At 41.8% G+C, this 21,705-nt stretch overlaps 2 protein-coding genes across 3 annotated transcripts in view; one reads left to right on the top strand and one right to left on the bottom strand.

The window, feature by feature from the left end:
- Positions 1-1,344: 1,344 nt before the first annotated feature.
- LOC143294669 (calreticulin-like) lies at positions 1,345-8,168 on the bottom strand. Its single transcript, XM_076606054.1, has 10 exons — positions 8,008-8,168; positions 6,961-7,065; positions 6,543-6,746; positions 5,988-6,217; positions 5,450-5,638; positions 4,940-5,083; positions 3,784-3,876; positions 3,258-3,345; positions 2,651-2,709; positions 1,345-1,999 (listed from the first exon to the last, which is right to left on the bottom strand). Exons 1-10 carry the CDS (start codon positions 8,087-8,089, stop codon positions 1,967-1,969), a joined length of 1,227 nt encoding a protein of 408 aa, XP_076462169.1. The 5' UTR covers positions 8,090-8,168; the 3' UTR covers positions 1,345-1,966.
- A 147-nt stretch (positions 8,169-8,315) lies between these two features.
- Positions 8,316-21,705, top strand: part of LOC143295075 (uncharacterized) — a 23,538-nt gene continuing 10,148 nt past the window's right edge. The window contains exons 1-7 of one of the 2 annotated variants that reach the window (XM_076606634.1): positions 8,316-8,436; positions 12,274-12,494; positions 13,185-13,956; positions 14,339-14,493; positions 14,739-14,982; positions 16,885-17,506; positions 18,420-18,643. In XM_076606634.1, coding sequence (XP_076462749.1) covers positions 12,279-12,494; positions 13,185-13,956; positions 14,339-14,493; positions 14,739-14,982; positions 16,885-17,506; positions 18,420-18,643 — 2,233 coding nt within the window. In that variant the 5' untranslated portion in view covers positions 8,316-8,436; positions 12,274-12,278. The remainder of the gene's footprint in view (positions 8,437-12,273; positions 12,495-13,184; positions 13,957-14,338; positions 14,494-14,738; positions 14,983-16,884; positions 17,507-18,419; positions 18,644-21,705) is intronic. The other variant, XM_076606635.1, reaches the window with a different exon arrangement.

The following is a 21,705-nucleotide window of genomic DNA, read 5'->3' on the forward strand; positions in this document are numbered from 1 at the left end:
GAACCCAGCATGCACCATAGGTGCACCCCAGTACGGGTAGAATGGGGGATACCACCCGTGGGCACCAGCCATCCCGTGACCCCAGCCCCAAGGGTCACTGGTGCCTTGACCTCGTTGAAGGGAAAAACCTGGCCAAGTCGGAGGGAGGTCAGGTCCGACTTGGGTGTCAGACAGGCCGAAAGGCCGGCGGTCTGACTGCCCGGAACCGCCTGACACGCGCGGGACTCCCCCAGCAGGGGAGACCGGCCGGATAGCGGGGAGACCTGCAGAGCAGGTTGCCACACGCCCAGAATCCCCTCCCGTGGGGGAGACTGGGGTGGCTTGGCCCGGGGTGGGCTAAGTGGAGGTCCCCCCCCGGAACCAACTGTTTTTCTCCCCCAGGAGGAGGTGGGGGAGGGGGGTCGACCGAGAAGGGAGGAGGGGAAACAGCACTGGGGCCCCTGAGGGCCGTCTCCGCGTGGGGACCCGGGTAACGGCGGGGGGCGGCCTCCCCTTGGGAGTCCGCACCCAGCCGCGAGTTCCCACCACCAAGAGAGGACGTGCTACTCCCCCTTCCACCCGCCTCGCGCTGGGACACTTCGGGAGGTGACGCTCGAATCCCTTTCCCCCCGGTCCCCTTCATGACCGTTTTATCGGGACGAGCGTCCCCTCCGCGATCAGCGTCTGCAGACGCATCGCCGCGGTCCCTATCGGGAGAAATCATGAGCTCCGGGCCTGGGAGAGTCTCTTGGCGAGTATCTCTGCCAGCATCATGATCCCTGCCTTCGTAGGATGGCAAACGAGGCATGGTACCGCGCGTAAGCACCCAGCGAACAATACGATCCCCAACAGAGAAAGGAAAGACAGGATCGACTCAGAGGTAGAAAAATACAAAGAAATCGAGGGGGCCGAGTCGAAACGAGTACACAGAATGTAAGCACAATACACATGCAAGCCGCATACAACAAAATAAGGCCAAATGAAAACGCTTAATAGCCAAAAAAAGCGTTAGACGAGACAGAGCGAAAACCTGACAAGATGGCGTGGAGAGCCTTGGCCAAAGGAATGATTCAGCGCTTATAGCTGTTAGAGGCGTTTGATTGGCTAAGAGCGGGCCAGACTAAGAGGGGCGTCTTTTCACTGTTAGCCGCGCGAAATTTGGCCAAACAGAGCAAACCATAGGCCTAGTTTGCATCAGTTTGACATGGTACAGTATATGACACCAAAAGGAAATTTTTTCATGTTCTTGTATGGATGTCAGTATTGTGTGGAAAGTACAACTTGCCCAGTTGTTGGGAGGCGAATTATTCTCAATCTGTCAGCAGCCACACACACACACACCTCTCCCAAATAAAAAACAGGTGGTTTTGGAAAAAAAACATGTTTATTACCAATAACCATGGTACAACTTGCCTCATAACACATCAAACAAGTTCAGATTTCAAATCCCACATTTACTCCAAACATTCCCATATACAAGTTCACTCATACCAATGAATGATCACAAGAGTTTGGTGAGTCTGTCAACACATTTATATTGAAAAAAAAGAAAGGAAAAAGTAAACAAGGGTATCAGCTGAAACTCTAAAAATGATAGTATAAATCATCCAACAATAACCTGCATGCTGCAATGAGAACCAATGCGGGCTCTTGTTCAAAAGCAGTAATTTTCTTTTTATATTCATATTGCTATTTCCACAGCAGTGTGTAATAATAAACTGTTCCACAGACTATACCACTTTTAAAATGAAAACAATTTCAAAATACAGACTTGAATTTAATTTCTCAAACACCCATACATACATACATACAATTGCATAAACCAGACATCATCCAAACTATTCAAGTGTGTCCTGGGGTTGATGATGGGGATCATGAATGAGGATGATCTATGCCAGAGATGGACGTCTTCACAGACTGAAGCAATGACTTGGTGACAACACGCTGGACCCATACGTCACTCCACGTACTCTTCTCACACACACGTCTACAACTCGTCATGTAACCCCTCGTCGTCCTCCTGCAAATTAAAAAAACAACAACTTAATACCAGGCACTGGACTAATATTAAATGTGTTCAATTTGTTCCCTGCTCCCATATACCTACCCCCCCGCCCCTCCCCCCGACAAACAGCCACACAGTTGGCAGGGCATAAAGTATCCAATGTGAAGGCACTGGACAATTATTATTTTTTATTTTTTTTAATTTATTTTTTTTTTTTATAAGGGAGGGGGGGATGAAGATAGCTTGGGAACTGTTCATGTTCCTGAACCATAATTCCATATCAAAGAAATCAAGTCAATTTATGTGTGGAAACTAAATCCACACCTTTTTCCACTAGTTACCATTGAATTGCTTGGTTCTTTCTTTTTACCTTTTCATCAGACAATCCCCCCCCCCCCCCCCCCCCCAAATGGCATGCAGTAATTCTCTTCCATCATGCTTTAATTTGCCTATCCTTCACAATACCCAAGTTGTACATAATGAAAAAAAGAAACATCCACATAAACAAGGCCTATCATATGCACAAAACAACAAAAATCCTTGTATTTTAGTATCAAGCAGATCTGCTGGGTAGTGATTTATCTAAAAGAAACAGAACAATCGACTTCCCAATCCACTCCCATTAATCCCTATCCAGATGCACGTTCTAAGGCAAGGCTGACATACCTCAGTGTCCTCCTCCTCTTCTTCCTCCTCCTCTTCATCATCATCAGTCTTCTTTGCATCTGCAGAACAAAGTGTTAATTTTCTTTTATTTTTCAACGTTTCTTTGCATCTAAGGATGAAAGCAAAAAGGAACATTTCAACCTTTCCCAGTAAAAACAGATGCAGACAACTGAAGTGCAACGACAGACGCTCAACTTGCTTTTGTATTTGTATTCTGTTTCAAAAACAATAGGCGGATAGTAGTTTGCACAGGACAGGAATGTCAGACCCCTGCCGGAGTCTGCACTAGTTGGGTCATGGTTGAGTATGTGCGTGTGTGTGTGTGTGTGTGTGTGTGAGTGTGTGTGCGTGTGTGTGTGTGTGTGTGTGTGTGCGTGCGTGCGTGCGTGTTTTTTTTTTTTTTTAAAGCACCCTGGAATTTGGGCTGCAAACTTTTCATTTGTTCAAAGCCAAAAGGTGCACATGGTACAACTAAAAAGGATTCCAAGAAAACAAAGATGGCGATGTATTTGTGCTTTCTGCAATTCTTTAGCCGGCCATTTCTGTGTTATGTGATAATCAAAAGGGATCAAAGAGTGCAAGCAATTTAAACATCAGCTGATCCTACCTTCTTCTTCCTTCCTCTTCTTTTCCTCCTCTTCACGCTTTTTCCTGTCCTCCTCATCCTGCTCTTCCTTCATCTTCTTCTCTGGGTCCTGCACACAACAAATACTTTGTACATCACATGGTCCAGCTAGACACAGAACAGATGCAGAGTTTGATTCACTACATCTTGAGGAAACTGGTAACATATAATCTGCCAGGACTGGACAAGTTGATAGTTAGTAATACAGTAAACACATTTACAGAATAGGGAATAACAAGATCTGGAAAGAGAATTTGGTGAGCATCAGCCCGTCTCTTATTTAACTTTTACTGCTAAGGTTTTTTTGCGTTTAAAAAAAAAAAAAATCTGTTTCCCCCATTCTCTGTACAAGCTGAAGAATATACAAGACTCCTATGTGCAAAGAAATATTAATTAATGACTTTCTAGAACAGAAAACACGTACCAAACTAAAACAAGACAGGTTTGTGATAATAAAAGACTGGAAACCCATCAAATGGATGAAAACAGAAGTCAGAAGGAAATTTACCTTGGTCTGTCCCCAGGTCTCCTTTCCATGTTCTTCAGCATCTCCTTCATCATCTGTGATCAACACGTTGTCGAAGATGGTTCCTGATTTCACCTGGAGGAAGAGAAAAATGGCCAGCAATTAATATTTGTACAATATATAACAAGAGACATCTTTGCAAGCATACCACCTCAAGTATTTTACATTTTTGTATACACAAGCAATTCCAATGCAACTTTTTCTTTCTTCAGACTTCAAATATGGTTTATTACTTTGGGGATGAAAAGGAATTCTTAAAGGTCTCGGAAGAAATTTTCTTCCTAAAATTGGGTTTGTGGGTCACGGTTAAGTATGTGTACCGTGAGTGAACCACTGGTGCAGACTCCGGAAGGGGTTTGATTCCCTGTCCTGTGCAAACTACTACCCATGAGAAAGGGAGAAAACAAAAGTACATGTGGCTAGATACCTCCCCCTTTTAGGTTACCTCCCCTGTACATGCCTTTCGAGTGCCCTCTTCTGGTGGCTGCCATCTTCCATCCCTGTCCTGGGCTTTTCCACCCCACTACAGCTCCAATAAATGGAACACTCACCATACAGCAAGGCTTTGCTTAGCCATTAAACATTGCAGTGTCATGCTATACTGTTTTAAAAAGGAATTTTAGTAGGCTTGAAAATGCATGATACTGCACACACTTGTGCTATGAGGAAAAAAACAAAAGAAAAGAAAAAAAAAATAAAAATAAAAACAAAAACAGCACACTCTGCATCGGCAATTTTCAGCTGCTACCATGACATCTCATTGGAATATCCTACTGTGGAGACAGATCTGCATCACAGAGGTTGAAACATAAGGCTGGCAATATTTCCTGCTTTCAACTTATCACTTTCACTTTTAACATATCAATGCCAAAATAATGTGCTTCAGCTGGATGCATGGAAATAATGTCGGTTTTAGATCACCAAATACTTATTAAATCATTTGCAAATTGCTGTTGGTGTAATTTGAAGTAGGCTGCAATATCTCACTTTTGATGGCAGAAGACTTGTGTGTGACTGAGAAATGTAAGTGCATATGAACAATCTGCTTGTGTGTAGATGAAGAGGTCTTGGTATGCAAATGTGTGGGACGAAGGCATCTATCCAACTGCAAACTGATGCATGTGCACAGTGTACCCACCTGCCACAAGTCAAAGCCAATAGCACCAATGTCGGAATACATGTAGAGTTTGTCGTCAGGACTGTACTCGGGGTTGTCAATTTCAGGGTGGACCCACTTGCCCTTGTAGTCTGGGTTGTCAATCTGCTTGGGTTTCCATTCGCCCTGGTGAAAGAAAAGTGTAGAGCCTCTCAGAAAAAAAAAAGAGAAAAAAATATGTGGGGAAAAAAAGTGTAAAGGACAGGAGACAGGAAACAGGTGCATCAAGTTTGCAGGTGCAAATGCCCCTTTACAATCCCCCTCATTATAAATGCTCCCCTACCCTCAAAGGAGGGACACTAGTATCAGTATGGGTCTTGCAGAAGTCAATACTTACAAATCAGCTGCAGTAAAACCAGGTTAAGTCTTCACCATAACAGGAGGATCATACAGCTTCAAGGATCAAAAGTTTACATTGGAAAAAACATGGGAAGTTGTTTTTGAGTTTGTTTTGGGAGGTAAAGATGAATCAGATGCCTATTGTGTACTAACTTTGTACTCTGGGTTGTCAATCATTGGAGGCTCCCATTCACCGTCCATCTCATCATCCCAGTCGTCGGGTTTCTTGGCATCAGGATCAGGGATGTGTTCAGGCTTGTCCCAGTCTTCAGGCTTGGTGTCATCAGGATCATCGATCTTTTCACGCTCATCCCAGTCCTCAGGCTTCTTAGCCTCAGGATCCTGGTAACAGAACAATGCTTTTAAAAAACAGAGAAACATTTAAACATACAACTAAAAAAAATTCAGTAATTTTGTATCATAAAATCATGCACATTTGTCAATTACTCCTGAAAGGCATGTGAAAGCCCTTGTATCCCCCCCTCCCTCCACCCCCAAAGATCAGGACAGATTTTTTCTTTATTTATTGTTACAATTATCTTAAGTGCTATCTTTTACCCCTAAATTCAATTTGGGTGAGGTCAGTACCAGTTTATAACACCCACTTAATTTTCAAATCAATTAGAATTTTGCTCTCCTCCCCAACATCTGTGCTAGTTAGAATTCCTATCAGACAGAGCTGTCATCTTACCTTGATTTTTTTGGGTGGGAGGAAATCCCAGTCTTCTTCCAGCTCTCCGCTCTCCACTTTCTCATTGTCGATCTTCACCTCATACGTGTTGTCAGGACGCACGATGAGGGTGTACAAGTGGGTGTAGACATCATCTTTGCATCGGATGTCTTTCTTGGTCAGCAAGTTCTTGCCCTTGTAGTTGAAAATCACATGAACTTTCTTCGTTCCAGGCCCACAGATATCGGGTCCTGTGACAAAATGGAGAGAAAAAAAACCCTGTCAGAAACTGAATCCAGACATACTGTTTATCAACCAGACATACTGTTTATCAATTAGTGGTGCGTTGATGCAACAAAGGAATGCATTTCCCCATCATTCAAATGATAGGAAATTTAAAACTAACCTAAACACAGAGGGCTGAGTAGCTTTTTATACAATTATAAAAAGTCTACCTGCCCTCAAGATATGGAAAACAATTAAGACAACAGAGAGAGAGAGAGAGAGAGAGAGAGAGAGAGAGAGAGACAGCGAGCGAGGGGGAGAGAGATCAAGAGGTTTCTACTTGGCACTTACCAAACATTATCAGATAGGGAGAATCGCCATGCATGCCTGCTTGATCCAGATCAGATGAAAAGACCTTGACATAGCCACCTCCACAGTCGATGTTCTGCTCATGTTTGACAGTGAACTGGATGACAAGTGTTTTTCCTTCATTGCTGAAGCTATCAAATTTGGCAGAAGTGCCGTAGAAACGAGCATCTTGACTTGTCTGCAATCCTGTGAAGACAAACCACAGAATATATTTCTTTCTGAAGGTGTATAAAAAAATATGTATTTACTATCAAAACTAAGAGGTTATTTCATATTGTGCAATATTTATGACAAACATAATCACAGCAAAAAACCAGATGTAGACCCAAGGAAGGTTAATAACTTTCATTCTTAACATTCCTGATGTTCTCTTTCAAGCATAAATTTGAACTGCACTCACCTTTGTCTTTCTCTGCATCTCCATAAAATTTGCCAGCACTGAGCTTGAATTTTCCTTGTTCACCTCCCTTGTGAGTTGAGTCTACCCATCTCGACTCGTAGCCATCTGCAACAAATTTTTGTGGTCATCATCCACATAACTTCACAAGACATAACTGGCAAAATTGCATTAATGACATTTCTAGTATCACTACTACTAATACCACAGGTGTTGCTTCTAGTTCTATACCTACACAAGAAAATGTCACCAACTGTGTAAGCAAACAGCTTATATATTTACATCTATAAGATCTACAGTACTGATCTGCTTGTAAGTAAACCAAGGACCAAAATTTAAATAAAAACAATTAGCAGTTTAGGATAGTTAACTCTGACCAGCCTGTGACACTGAAACTACTGCATATGTTCGTGTCTCCCAATTTCAAACCTGTTATCCACATCAAACCGTTTCTGGTCAGTCTTGCAGCAAGTACCTTTTCACTTCCATTCCTTGGTTTAGAATAAATGACTCTGAGACTAGAAAGACCACGAGATGGGACTGACAGTGTTAGGTGATGAATACTGAACTGGAAATCACAGCTGGAGAAGTTACATTTTTTTTTTGGGGGGGGGGGGTCCCATTAAGTGTGTAACTTCAGGACATTTTACAGGACATCAACATGTCCCTTGGAACGATTTTCTCATCGAGAAGCAACTGTGATATTTTCCAACAAATTATGACTTTCTTTTTTTAATTTAACGCCCAACCAAATGGCTGAAAGGGGCGTGGGCACGTAAAAGCGCACATAAATCAATCGAAGTTCAGATCATTGGACATTATGTCAATAAATTAATTTAAAAAACCGCATTAATTCAACTCTTGAAATTAAAGAAAAGTAAAGGGAATAAGAAGGCACCAAATAAATGACAAACACCATAAATCGCAAAAATGCAGTCAGTCACGCTGCCGCATCGCCTGCAACGGTAGTTACACACGAGGCATTCTTGACATTGACAGTGCCGGTTCCTTCAAAAATGTAAAATAAACTTTCCACGTGAAAAATCTTACCATCAAACGCTTCTTCGAAATATTTTTTGGATTCGCACACTGTGGCACAAAAAAGTGCCAAGCAGAACACGACGAATTTCATCGTTACAGCTTTCCAGTATTCTGCCTTCCCCACAGTTCGTCCGCTGCAGACGGCTTCTTGAGGACCAGTAATAATGTGGTTCGACTCCCACGTGATCCCGACAGCTGTCCAACGATGATTGGTGCTTGTACGAAGTCAGCGCCAATCAGAGCTCACCACGCGCAGCGCTTTGGAAACCCCCGCGTATTGTATTTCCCGACAAATGACGGATATTCACGAAAAAACCCGATATTCCAGCAAAGGGACACAAGACACTTCCTGTTTAAAGATGGCGGATGTTGTCAAGAAAAAAACATCATTAAACGTCTGAGAATAAAATAGAATTTGAGCAGAAATCTGACCTGTCAGTAAGTTTTTTTTGTTTTTGTTTTTCAAAATCTCCCATAATTTAACGGTAGTATGTTTTCGTCACAGTTCCACTATCATGCTGCTTTGAGAAATTTCTTCGACATCGTGCAGAACATTCGATGTCATGTTTAAGCACGCTTTCCTTACTTTCAGTTTTATGCAAGAAGCAACACTGTAGGGTAGGTAGGCCTAATTGGCGAACGATCTAGTCGAAGTGACCAGCACAATGTGTGTATTGTAGGGTAGGTATGGGTAATTGCGAACAGCGTGTAATTGCGAACGATTCGTATACCACCCCACTTCGAAGCGTCCTTGATGGCTGCATTTCACAATTTAACGTCTGCTTCGACAATTTTCTTTTAATAAAAATCTTTTTCTAAGGACCAGGTAAACATCAGTTATTTCTGGCTGTTTCCGCGCTTTTTCTTCTCGTTGCGCACCACTGCCGACCAAGGTAACAAACATGCTGTCAAAATTCTAAAATCAAGGGGAGGAAGTTGTAGGGCTTGAAATTTGACACAGTTTAAAATAGTTGATTTGGTGGGATATGATGAATGCACATTACCAGTGCTGTGAGAATTTAAGAAAGCATATGGTGACAGATCAGAACGTTAGTGTTGACGGGAATCTGCAAAATAGTGTCGTTTGCAATTAGACAATAGGATATTTTGATGTAAGTCTATTTGCAAACGATCTAGCACAGTTACTGAGCACTCTCAAAAGTGTGTGCTTGTGTAGGGTGTGTGTGTTTAAATGTGTGTGTGTTTAAAACCAATAATACAGCAGTCTTGTGCGATGTTCCAATATATTATGTCTACTGAGTTAAAGACCTGCTTCTGATTTAATTGTCTACATGTACCCAAGAGAATTGCCTGTTTGCATTTACCCTATTTCAAACGTTGACAAAAGTTTGAAAAGAATGAGCAGACAAACTTTTCCTGGTGCAACCAGTTGGAGAAAGCCTTCAAAAACAAAAGAACTATGTTTGACTATCGCACAACATGTTATCTTTACATTACTCTCATTGAGCTGGTCACTTTGACTGGATCATTCACAATTAGGCATACCTACCCATAGATAACAGGTTGTACATTCGTCAATTGTAGCTCTTCTGTTTTTGAAGGCTTTCTCCGATTTGTTGCATCAGGAAAAGTTTGCCTACTTGTTCTTTTGAATGTTTTTTCAACGACTGAAATAACAGGGGGGCTGGAGGGTATACGCGAACGAGCAAGTCTAATTGCAAATGATGGGTTTGGGTACATGTGGACAATTAAAACAGAAGCAGGCCTTGAACTCATTAGACATAACATATTTTTGGAACATCACACCAGATTTGTATTGTTGGTTTTGATCTCACATTCATACAAACACATCTAAACACACACATACCACACCAACAACAGCCACACCTTTTTGAGAGCACTCAGTAACTGCAGCATTATTTGCAAATAGACCCATGTCAAAATACCCTATGGTCTACTTGCTAAGAACACTAATTTGGATATTCCTGTCAAAACTTACATTCTGATCTGTCACCAGTATGTTTTCTTAAATTCTCCCAGCACTGGTAATGCACAGTTCATTTAAGTTTCAACATATCCCGTGAAATCAGCTATTTTAATCAATGTAAAACTTCAAGTCATGCTACAGGTGAATGATGAGTCTTCCTTGCTTCCCTTGATTTTAGGATTGTGAGAGCATGTTTGTGAACTTGGTCAGCAGCAGTGCGTGAAGAGAAAAAAGAGCGCAGAAATAGCCGGAATATCACTGATGTTTGACTGGTTCTTGAAAATGAATATTCATTAAGATATCACTATTAGAACAAGGTTGAAGCAGATGTTACATTGTTAAATGCGTGTGGTGAGAATGCTTCGAAGTGGGACAGTACATGAACCATTCACAGTTACACACTGTTTGCAATTAGGCCTGCCTACCCTATTAAACTATAGCAAAACGATATGGGCCTATTTACCTGGATAATTTTTTCACCTGTTTATCTCATCATCATGACTGGCTAGCCTGACCTATTGATCAATATAAGCTTTTAGTACTATTAATGATAGTGGAGAACTAGAAATTCCTTCTGCCCATAGTTGAAAATAGCACTACCACCACACAAACTTGAGCAGGCATCTCTGTCTCCTCTGTCCCTCTATTTCCTCCAGTCATGCATAATATCACACACAATCAAATAACACACATACACACACTGTGTATAATACAGCTTTCTTTTCTGTTGTTTAATTTTTCATCAGATTACATTTACTGTTTTCACTTTAGGCCTCTGTTGCTGTTTTTAGGGAAATATGTAACAGTCTGTCTGTCTGTCATTGTCTTTCTTTCTCTGTGTCACTGTTTGACCTCTCTCTTCTCACTCACTACTATTATACCTGTCTCTCTCAGTGAATAAATATATTACATTCACCATACCACCATAGTAATTTAACTTTTTACTGCAAAAGAAACGGCACAGAGTTCATGTATTCAGTGAGTAATTGGTATTCTGACAGTGCAGTTTGTATAGAATTTGGCTGTGAAAAAAAAGAAAAAAAGAAAGATATATAGATATATGTATGTGTATATATATATACGTGTGTATGTGTGTGTGTGTGTGTGTGTGTGTGTGTGTTTATGTATGTATGTATGTTTGCATACATACACACAGACACATGTATAATACTAATGATAATAATGAATATTTGGATGCCCTATCTCCGGAGAGCCCAGAGCGTTTACAACTGTAATTACACATACATGCATTGATGCAGATACACTTCATAACATTCATTTGCCTATACGCATCACAAAATAAACAGGTCACACACACACACATACACACACACGCACACGCACACACACACAAAATACAAATCAACATAACACACACACACACACACACACACACACACACACACACACACACACACACACCAGGCATTCATACCTATACAGTCCCATTCTTCTCTCCATCCACCAACAATTGCAGACAAACACACAAGGCAGAAAAACTAATCATAACAACTGTGGAAAAGGTCAGTTTTGAGAGCTGATTTGAATGAGGACAAAGACTGAGCATTTTGGACAGAATAAGGGAGTTTGCTCCAGATGACAGGTCCAGTGAAAGAGAAAGCATGTTCCCCATGGAGTTTCTTTCACCTGTTTAGTATGCGAAGAATGCAAGTGTCTCAGGAGGAATGCAGAGACCGAGATGGAGTATAGATCTGGAGGAGTTCCTGGAGATAAGGAGGAGATAATGCTGTAACAAATAGTGGCAATCTTGTATTGAATTCTGAAAGAAACAGGCAGCCAGTGCAGTTCTGCAAGGAGGGGAGAGATGTGGTCACATTTGTGTGCCTTGAAGACAGCATAATTCATCACTTTTTGAATTTTTTTCAGCATACTTCTGGGAGAAACCTGCTATCAGATGCTATCAGAGAATTGCAGTAATCCAGCTGTGAGAGAACAAAGGATGTAACCAGGGTCTTAGTTGCATCAACAGTAAAAACAAAAAAAATAAAACAAAAAAAATGATGGTCATCATTCTTATCATCGTATTTCAGGTATATACATCTAGTTCACCATCGCCTCACAGGCTCAAGGTGGCTACCCTGTTGATTTAACTGTCTTTCACTGGATATCTGTTTACCTGTTGTTTTTTCATGTGCAGAGGTACGTTATGCACTATTGTATATGTGTATTGTTTCATGTAAGGTGCTTAGAGCCCATTACATGGGGAGTTTGCACCACATAAGTACTATCTATTATTATTATTATTTTCATTTCTTCCTTATTGATATTATCATCATCCTGTCACTAATGTTTTCATCTTTCTATAGTCACCATGATGCGAAATCGAGGTCGTGGAGCTGCTGTTGGTGGGGCAGGAATGATGGGAAGAGGAGGAGGAGGAGGTCCTGGTGGTGTTCGTGGCGGAGGTCGTGGTGGAGGTCGTGGCGGAGGAGGTCAGAACGCTGCCCAGCTGCTGTTGCAGAAAGCCTCCACACAGCTTCGCGGAGAGCGGGTACCCATCAAACCTCGTGAGGAGGACGAACTGGCTGTAAGTTCTCTGGACTCATGATGATGACATGGTTACTATGGTGACTTGTGTGAAAAAGATGATCAATATTTTCATCATAACAAAATTGTTGTGTATGATATAAATAGTTGACTTTTCATTAAAAGTTTCAGTTTCTCAAGGAGGTATCACTGCATTCAGACAAATCCATGTAAGCTGTATCACATCTGCTAGGCAGATGCCTGACAACAGCATAACCCAATGCACTGTTGTTGTTTTTTTTTGTTTTTTTTAAGACAGGAACATAGAGAACAGTGAAAATGATTATATAAAGTAGGGTGATGATGAATTTTATGTACCAGTACCATAACCCAGATAAAATGAGCTGAGTACTTTTCACTTGAACATGATTTCATCATTAAAAGGAAAGGGACAAAAAAAAAAATGAATCAAACAATTACTCAACTTACCAGTGACCATTGACCTCATTGGGACCTTTTAGGTAAACAATCTTTAAAATTCTAAGCTAGTAGACCAAATTTTGGAAGAAAATTTATCTTGGCCAAGAATTTCATTTTAACAAGATGATTTATCTTTTTCATGGCCGTAGTTATACGCAATGACACTGTCGTGCCCCGACCCCCGACAAAAATGGAATCCATCTTGCGACAGACACGGACAGAGATTGAAATTTCACTGTACTTTTTTTTCTTTTTTTTTTTCTGTCTGCAGAGTTATTTGAACACCTTGACACAGAAGACCACGCAACAGGCCAAATCTGTCAACTATGAAGAGTTTGGTGACATCTCTATCTCCAGTGGGGCAGACGCTATGACGCCACGTGTTGCTCGTACCCCCAGTCCTGCCATTGGAGCTGGCAGCAAGTTCCTGAAGAAGAAAACCCAGCCGGCTGCAGAGTCCAGTCCAGCAGAGAACAAGGCACGTTCAGGTGGTGCCTACGGACTGAAAGCATCAAGAACTACTCTGTCAAGTCAGCATGCACAAGATGATGATGATGACTACGATGATGATGATGATGGCATGGCTTACGTCATAGCCTCCGGGGGGACAAAACCGGCCTCGGCTTCAGCAGCACAGAAGCCAAGCCCAAAGTTTTCCAGCTCCTCCATGCCGACCAGCGCTAAGAGAGGCGGGTTCCAGATGTCGTCAGCGCTGAACAAAGCCACAGCCCTGGCCAACAAAATCACGCAGCGCTCCTCAGGGTCCGGTCCCCTCCGGAAAACTCGCAGCGCCCTCATGGACAGCGACACGGATGAGAGCTTAGGCTCTGCTCTGCGTGGTAGTGGCCATGGGGCTAAGAGTTCAAGGCCGGGGTCAGCATCAGACAACAGCGTCGGGCATGATGGGAACAAGTTCATGAAGAAACGCGGAGAGGGGTCAGTGGAGGTGAAGGCTGGGGATGCTGTCAGAGGTTCAGGGCGGCAGTCACCAGCCAGAGCTGTTGCTGCGAAAGAAAAGGAAAAGCCAGCAGTGAAAAAGCCAGGTCAGATTGAATGGTCTTTGTGGTTGGTTGGAACATGTAGTGCACCATGATGATAAATGTTATATGTTGGCAACTTGCATCAGTGTAAAATGATCAAATGACTGTATTTAACATGGTACAGAATTTCATTCTGCTCCTAGTTTCTCATTTTGCTCTCACTGTGATGGGGTAAAGATGGTCATACATTTATATAGCAGCACACATTTTGTAGCCCACTGGTAATATACAAATGAACATGGGAGTTTATGCCCATTAATGCAGAAAGAAAGAAACTGGTAGTGTCCTTGACCTTAATCAGTGTTGCATGTTTAAAAAAAAGGCTGATCGTTTGTGGAGAAAAATGTCTGTTAACTGATCCTGCCTGACCTTTATATACATTTAGCCGAGCGTCATGGATCTTCCCAACGAGCTGGTGGTTCTTTGCTGCATGGATCGTCTAACGTTTACCTCACATCCGAGGAAGAGAGTCTGGCTGAGTTTATCCAGGGTCTCTCTGGATCGGACGAAAGCAGACACAGCCAGCTGCGAAAGAAACAGGTGAGACACTTTGTTCTTGTTGTGACCACATAGTCAGTTTTTGGAGTGTGCTCTCCCCACTCTCTTTTTCTTTTTTTTACTTTTCTTTTTTTCTATCCCTCTGTTTCTATTTATATAAACACAAGTAGGTAGTCCTTTTGTTTTGAATGGGTTGATCATTTTTTCATCTGTATCAGTACATTTCATGTTTTCTAGGTTGTGTAATATTCCATCTGTGTCAGTACATTTTTATTCTTTGGTTGAAGGTGCTAGCGAAGACAAAGCGGCAGGCTTCCTCAAGCCCATCCCCCTCGCCCTCTCCCAACAGACGCTCCAGGCGCCAGACCCCATCGCCAACGCCAAAAGCCAGAAGTCGTTCAGGGTCAGCGAAACCTGTATTTCACCGTGTGTCGTCTCAAGACTCTGATTCCATCACCAGTGAAGTTGCGGACAGTCCTCATGAGAGGATCATGATTGCCGATTCTATCAGTCTGGACGAGCCTTTGGAAAGTGGGTGCTTTTTTAAAATATATTTTATATGAACAGATATTTAGCGCTTGTTATTCTTTATCAGTCACTTGGTTAATTCTGACATATTTCAAGATAATGATAGTTATAATTATAATGATGATGGTGATGATGATAATCACAAGAATAATGATAATAATATTATTATTATTAATAATGATAATGATAATAATTATGATAATGGCATTTGTATAGTGCATTGCTGTAAGTAAATTTAGGCTCATTGCACTGGTAATTGCCAAGATCAGTTCAGAAAGAAATCTCCTAATACCAGTCTGCTGATGATTCTGTTGTGGGTGGTTTGTGTTGTGGGTCATCCGTGTATGAATATCAGAATCTTGAATGTGCATATTCCATATTTTGCATGTGTGGATACATAATTGTGGGCTCAGTTAATAGCAAACCTGCACATCTGTTTATCAAGGAGAGAGAAGAAAAAATGTCTGTACCCTTAACTCACCAATGCTACCAAGATTTGAACCGAAGGCCCTTTATTTAGAAATGAAGAGCTTAAACCTTTGAGATACTGTGCCCATCATCTGCTCATAGTTTGATGAAATTATTATAGTATGTAAATATTTATTATGAGAAAAACACAAAAGACAAGAGACTTATCTTAGATCAGTTATTTAAAAATGTTATTATGATCAACCCAGAAAACTGTGTGACAGTCTAAGCAAATCAGATATTTAGAATTTATACTTCTTGTTTTAGAAAAGTAATTTTTGATTCTTCTAAATGATGTTCTGCTATCTTCATTCTGGTGTGATCAAAATGGTGAGTAATTCTTATGACAATATTTCATGGTTGAATATGCTGAACAATGAACTAATGCGGGTTGGGATACTCGATTAAACAAAGCTTGTTCTTTAAGTCTTTCCCTTTTGGGCGATCTGCAGGTCAGGGAATTTAATTGCTTCATTCATTTTTTTCTTCTTCTGGCACAAGGGATTATGAAATTCTGAGGCTTTCTACTGGAATGTGGATGAGAGTGAGTCTGTTGTATGGTGATTGTGGTGCAGTTGTATTTTCTGGAGTGTTTGTTAAGGTTTGATAACTGCTTGATCAGCTACTAATGGGGGTAAGTGGCAGATACATAGAATCGGATGTTGTTTGGAAATTGCTCAGCGATGAATCAGTGTTTCGTTTGGAGTTCATGGTCACTGACTTGTAGCTTTCTAACTGTCAACTTTTTCTCAACATTGTTTGTGGATGGGGTGATAATTATGGTTTTGTGAATGACCAGAAGAGAGAGATAGAATACAATTTTTTATTTAAAATTTAAAAAAAAAAAAGTTTTAAGTTACTACACATTTTGTGGAAAAGACAAATTGGAAACTCAAGACTGAAATGTTACGGTAATGGAATGCTCTGAATGAATCAAAATGTACTGCAAGAACAATATTTTCTTTTCTCCCCCCCCCCCCCCCCCCCCACACACACACCCTTTTTTTGGTCTTATTTTAAAATCTGATACGTACTTATTTACAAGCCACTTTCAGAACATTTTCTAGTCAAGCAAGATATGTACCTGCAGTTTATCTGTTGGTTTATTTAAGGACTCCAGAGTTTTACATCAGTTTGTTTTTTATTACATGTAGATGTTATTCCATTTTCTTTTCTTTTTTTTTGATTCAGTATATCAAAGGTGCCATTTTTCATTTAAATTTCTTTTTTATTTCATTATATCACTGTGCCTTGATGTAGTTTGTTGTAAAATAATGATAAGATGAAATCATTGAAAAAGATGGGGAGACAGGGACTTTTCAGGGGTTGAGGTGGGAGGTGGGGTTGATGGGGTGATAATGTTTTGTTGTCAGTAGGAGGAAAAGCAATGCTGTTGACCTGTTTACTGCATTGACTGACTGTGCCTCATGCTTTCAGTCAACATCATGGACGCCGACACACTGATCCCCATTGTTCTCAACACCCCTGAACCAGCCTCTTATTCTGAGCACACCAAGAGGTCCTCCAAAGTCCGCTCCAGCCCCTTCAAAAAGTCCCGCTCCCCAAGCCCCTCCCACAAGAAGAAGCCCAAAGACACCAAAGGGTCCAAACAGAAGAAAGAAAAGACGAGCAGCGTGTTTGAGTCCTTCGGCGTCCACTCTGTGGAGGACCTGCTGGGAGGTGTCTCCGACAAAGAAAACACGGACTCAGAAATCCCCACAGAACCCATTCAGTCCAAACGACGGCCCCGCGACCAGTCCACGTCACAGATCATCACAGAGGTCCAGTCACGACGAACGCCACAACGGCAGGTGTCTTACTCCGAGGATTTTGAGGCCAGCATATCGGAGAGGATTGGGGAGGACCGAAGCAAAGCCCGCTGGGCGCGGAAGGCCAGCGCCTCTTCCATCGCCACTCAGTACAGCGATGAGGAAACGGGCATGGACTACACGGAGGACTTTGGTAGTGAGACGCTGTCCGTGGCCAAGGACTCGGAGAGCGAAAAGAGCTCACACTACAGGTACTCTGATGAGGAGACTGAGGCATCAGAAACTATCAGGTATGTCCGCTGTTTGTTGTGTCTCTTCTTTGCCTGTTGGGGGTGGGGTGGGATGGGGGAGTTGGGGGGTGGGGGGTGGGGGGGGACATTGTACAAGTCAAAAGTTGATGGGAGGGTGTCAGAGTTCTTTTGTATGCAATCTGATTTTATTTATATTCCACAGGTAATGATTTGATTATTGTCTTATGATTTGTAAATTTTCACAGAATCAGGAATGATTGACATGCTTTGACATCTTTTGAGATTTGTCAGATCAAAACCGTATGATACGTGGTCATTCAGGCGAAAGCAAACTGAATATAAGTTTATGAGTTTTTGTTGTTTAGATATTAGTTTTTTTCAGATCAAGGCACTGCAGCTGACGGAAAATGTGACAGAATTATAGGTTCCCACAGTTAAATGTTCAGTTTTGATTCTTTTTGCATCGCCTTTTATTTTTATTATATTGTATTGTATTACTCTTTTTGTCACAACAGATTTCTCTGTATGATGAGAGCGCCACCCATTTTTTTGTATTGCAATTTTATTTGTTTTCCTATCGAAGTGCATTTTTTCCACAGAATTTTGCCAGGTTTTTTTTTTTATGTGTGGGCTAAGTGCATGCTGCATATGAGACCTTGGTTTATCATCTCATCCAAATGACTAGCATCCAGACCACCACTTTAGGTCCAGTGGAGAGGGATAAAATACTGGCGACTGTTGGATTCGAACCAGTGCAATCAGATTCTCTCGCTTCCTAGGCGGATGCGTTACCTCTAGGCCAACACTCCATGCGATGGTGGCAGGTTTTTTTCTGCTCCTTCCCCTGGCAAAGCCCTGGAGCACAAAGTTTATGCCTTTTGCATCGCCTTTTAGACCCTGCCCATGTGACAGTGTCAGCTTTTTTTTCCTGTTCCTCTCTCTCTCCTCGCAGCGAAAGCCAGTCACGGAAGAAGGAGCTTGGGGGGAAGCGGGAGAAGAAGAAGGTGGTGGTGGAGACGCACAGCGTGGAGATCCAGACGGCGGCCCCTGCAGGGCTGAGCTACCAGTGGGTGTCGCAGACAGGGGTCTCCGTGATGGGCCCCTCCTACGGCCTGGGCAGCGTGGACCCCACCACCCCCATCGCCGCCACCGTCATCAACCCTGACGCTCTGGAAGGTCAGTCAGTCAGTCGCTCTCTTTCTCTCTCGCTTTGTGTTGTGACGGTCTTGCCCTGTTTTGGGTGGTGGTGGTGGTGGTGGTTTTCGTCTTTTCATTCTTCATTTCTTTATTATCATTGTTGTTACTGATATTGTTATTATTATTATCGTTATCACTGTCATGAACCCTGATGCTCTGGAAGGTCAGTCAGTCAGTCGCTCTCTTTCTCTCACTTTGTGTTGTGACGGTCTTGCTCTGTTTTGGGTGGTGGTGGTGGATTCTTTTCTTTTTGTTCTTCATTAAAAAAAAAAAAAGATTGTTATTGTTGTTATTGTTATTGTTGTTGTCATTATTGTATTGTTATTATTGTTGTTGCTATCATTATTATTATTGTTGTTGTTGATATTGCTATTATGAATATTGTTATTATCATTGTTGTTATTATTATCATGATTTTTGTTGTTGCTGTTGCTGTTGTTATTATTGTTGTTGTTGTTGTTATTATTATTATTGTATTAGTGCCTAAGAATTAGGTATATATATATATATATTTTTATTATGATTATGATGATGATGAAAGGGGTGTTGAAGATGCTGCTGTGGAGGATCTATTGATGTCGGTGTGGGAAATACTGGACAAGGCTGTCAACCAGAATGAGAGATTCAGAAAACATGCAGTCGGGGGAGGGGGTGGGTGGGTAAATTTGAGCAACTCTTTGAGTCTCAGACGCATCCATGAAAGTGGACGACGACCCTCAGCTGTGTGTAGTCCCAGTTTTTTTCCAGTTGAGCTCATAGCATGCTGAGCTCTGAGCAGGAGATGACCATGGGCTGACATTTTCTCTTGTCCAGCATACTCTTGATCATGATAATAATCACAGAGGAAATTTGATAGGTCTTCAAGATACGTGCTTCATGAAATTTTAGAAAAAGGCGAGATAGTCTCTCTCTTACAATTTGGGACCATTCTTGTCTTTTTTAGTCCTCTGCTGTGTGTGTCAGCAATTTTTTTTCAGTGCATCTTTCTGTTTATACGTTATAAGTTAGATATGTGTACGTGTGATGAGATGTAAATCATGTTGTGGTGGTGGTGGTGGTGGTGATGTGTATGTGTTTGTCAGTTTGTGTGTGTATTCATGTCTCTGTGTGTGATTATTTGTGTGCATGTGTTTGTTCTTTGATTTAACATCTCTTTGCTACAGTATTAGACAAATATGTGCATGCTTCTCAGTGTGTGTGTGTGTGTGTGTGTGTGTGTGTGTGTGTCTGATATTTGATCTTGTGTGTGTATAAATATATATATAGAGAGAGAGAAAAAAGAGGGAAAAACAGGGGGTGGGGGTGGGGTGGGGAATCAGGGGGAAGGGGGGAGTTGGTGGGGGGGTGGGGGGTGGTGGTGGTTATGCACCAGCAGTAAGTCTGCATGTTTATTAAATTTGAGGATCAGAAAAATCTCTGCCCTTAACCCACCAGGCACTGGTACCATGAACAAAAACTCACGACCCTTAGACTGAAAGTACAGTGCTCCAACTACTTTGCAGTCGTGTGCATGGTTAAGACTTTGAGTCACCAAACCTTTGAAACAGTATCAGTGTTGTGTGTTTGTAGTGCGAGTCATGCATATTGCTCAGGCTGTGTTGGTTGTACTGGAAAGCTGACAGTTGAAGCCAGCTGCTCAGTTTTTCACAGACTTCAATTTTTTGATAGACTTGTAGGAGCGTCTCTTGAAATAAAAATGAAATAAAAAATTCACAGTGACAAAGAATAGAGGACCACCTATTGCACTGATGGACAAAACTGTACAAAAGTTTTAAAGTCATTGGCACCCTTTTCTCTTTGATTGTATTCAGAGTTGGTTTGATTCTTGAGTTCACCTCCATCTTCTAGCTTTCTGTGCCTTGCTTCTGTAAAGTGAAACAGAAAAGTTCAGATTGTGTCAGACTGGAAACCACAGTGCCCCACAGCAATCAAATCTGATACGTAACAGACACAGTTCCTGAAAATATCATCTGCTGTCCCTGATAAGGGAGAATACCTCATAATAGGCAACTGATTTTCCCACATGACAGATGTGCCCAGGTGTGTTGATCAAACAGATCATACACACACACGCACACACACATATATGGCAGTGTTAACTCAGTATGGCCAGTCCTCTCTTCTCCTCTACACAGACCCCTCAGATGTCCAGTGGGTGTCTGAATGACCCAACCTTTAGCTTCCATCATCAGAATTGTGGTATTCTTTGTCAACATTCACTTCTTCAGTATAAGAGCGTTCCGCTTGCAATATTTTGATGATGGTAATTGGGATGAAACGCTGTTAACGTTGTCTCTTTTGCCGTTTGTTTGGAGAGAGTTAAACAATGAATAAGGAGTTGTGAATACACAGAACAATGAAGCTGACAGTGCTATGACACATTTATTTGAAAAGCTGTACACGACAGCCATTTTGTGATGACAGATCTGTGTCCACGCAGCACAAAATGACTGGAGAGTCATACACAGACATAGCACACAGAGATCATATGACTGATAGTATCATCTTTCAGCTGTGGTAAATCAACGCTTGAGGCATGCTGGAAGTTAATGTACATGTGGCAGGTTTGCCTGTCTCTTCAAGCTAAGGGGAAAAAATGATGGTGGGTCCCTATGGTAAGGCAAGGTGAGAAGTTTATTTCGTGTGCCCCCAGGGGGCAGTGAAACGTTACATGCATTCATCTTTTACACATATCATGCAAACAAAAAGAGTGATGTCAAAAACTAGAAATAGGCCCAGTCACTCAGTATGCATATTAACAAGCACAAACAGCAACCAGAGAAAGGACAGTTCCTCTCTCACTCTCGCCTTTTCTCCCAAGTTCCATTGGAAAATCAAACTGAACGTCTAGTCTTTCGGATGAGACGATAATCCAAGGTCCCATGCGCTGCACACACTTAGCGCACTGAAAAAGAACTCATGGCAACAAGAGTGTTGTCCTCTGACAAAATTATGTGAAACGAAAATCCACTCTGATAGGTGCACAAAATATGTAAGCATGCACTCAAGGCCTGGCAAGTGCGTTGGGTTATGCTGCTGTC

Source organism: Babylonia areolata, chromosome 20, assembly GCF_041734735.1.
Source record: "Babylonia areolata isolate BAREFJ2019XMU chromosome 20, ASM4173473v1, whole genome shotgun sequence".
NCBI lineage: Eukaryota > Metazoa > Mollusca > Gastropoda > Neogastropoda > Buccinidae > Babylonia > Babylonia areolata.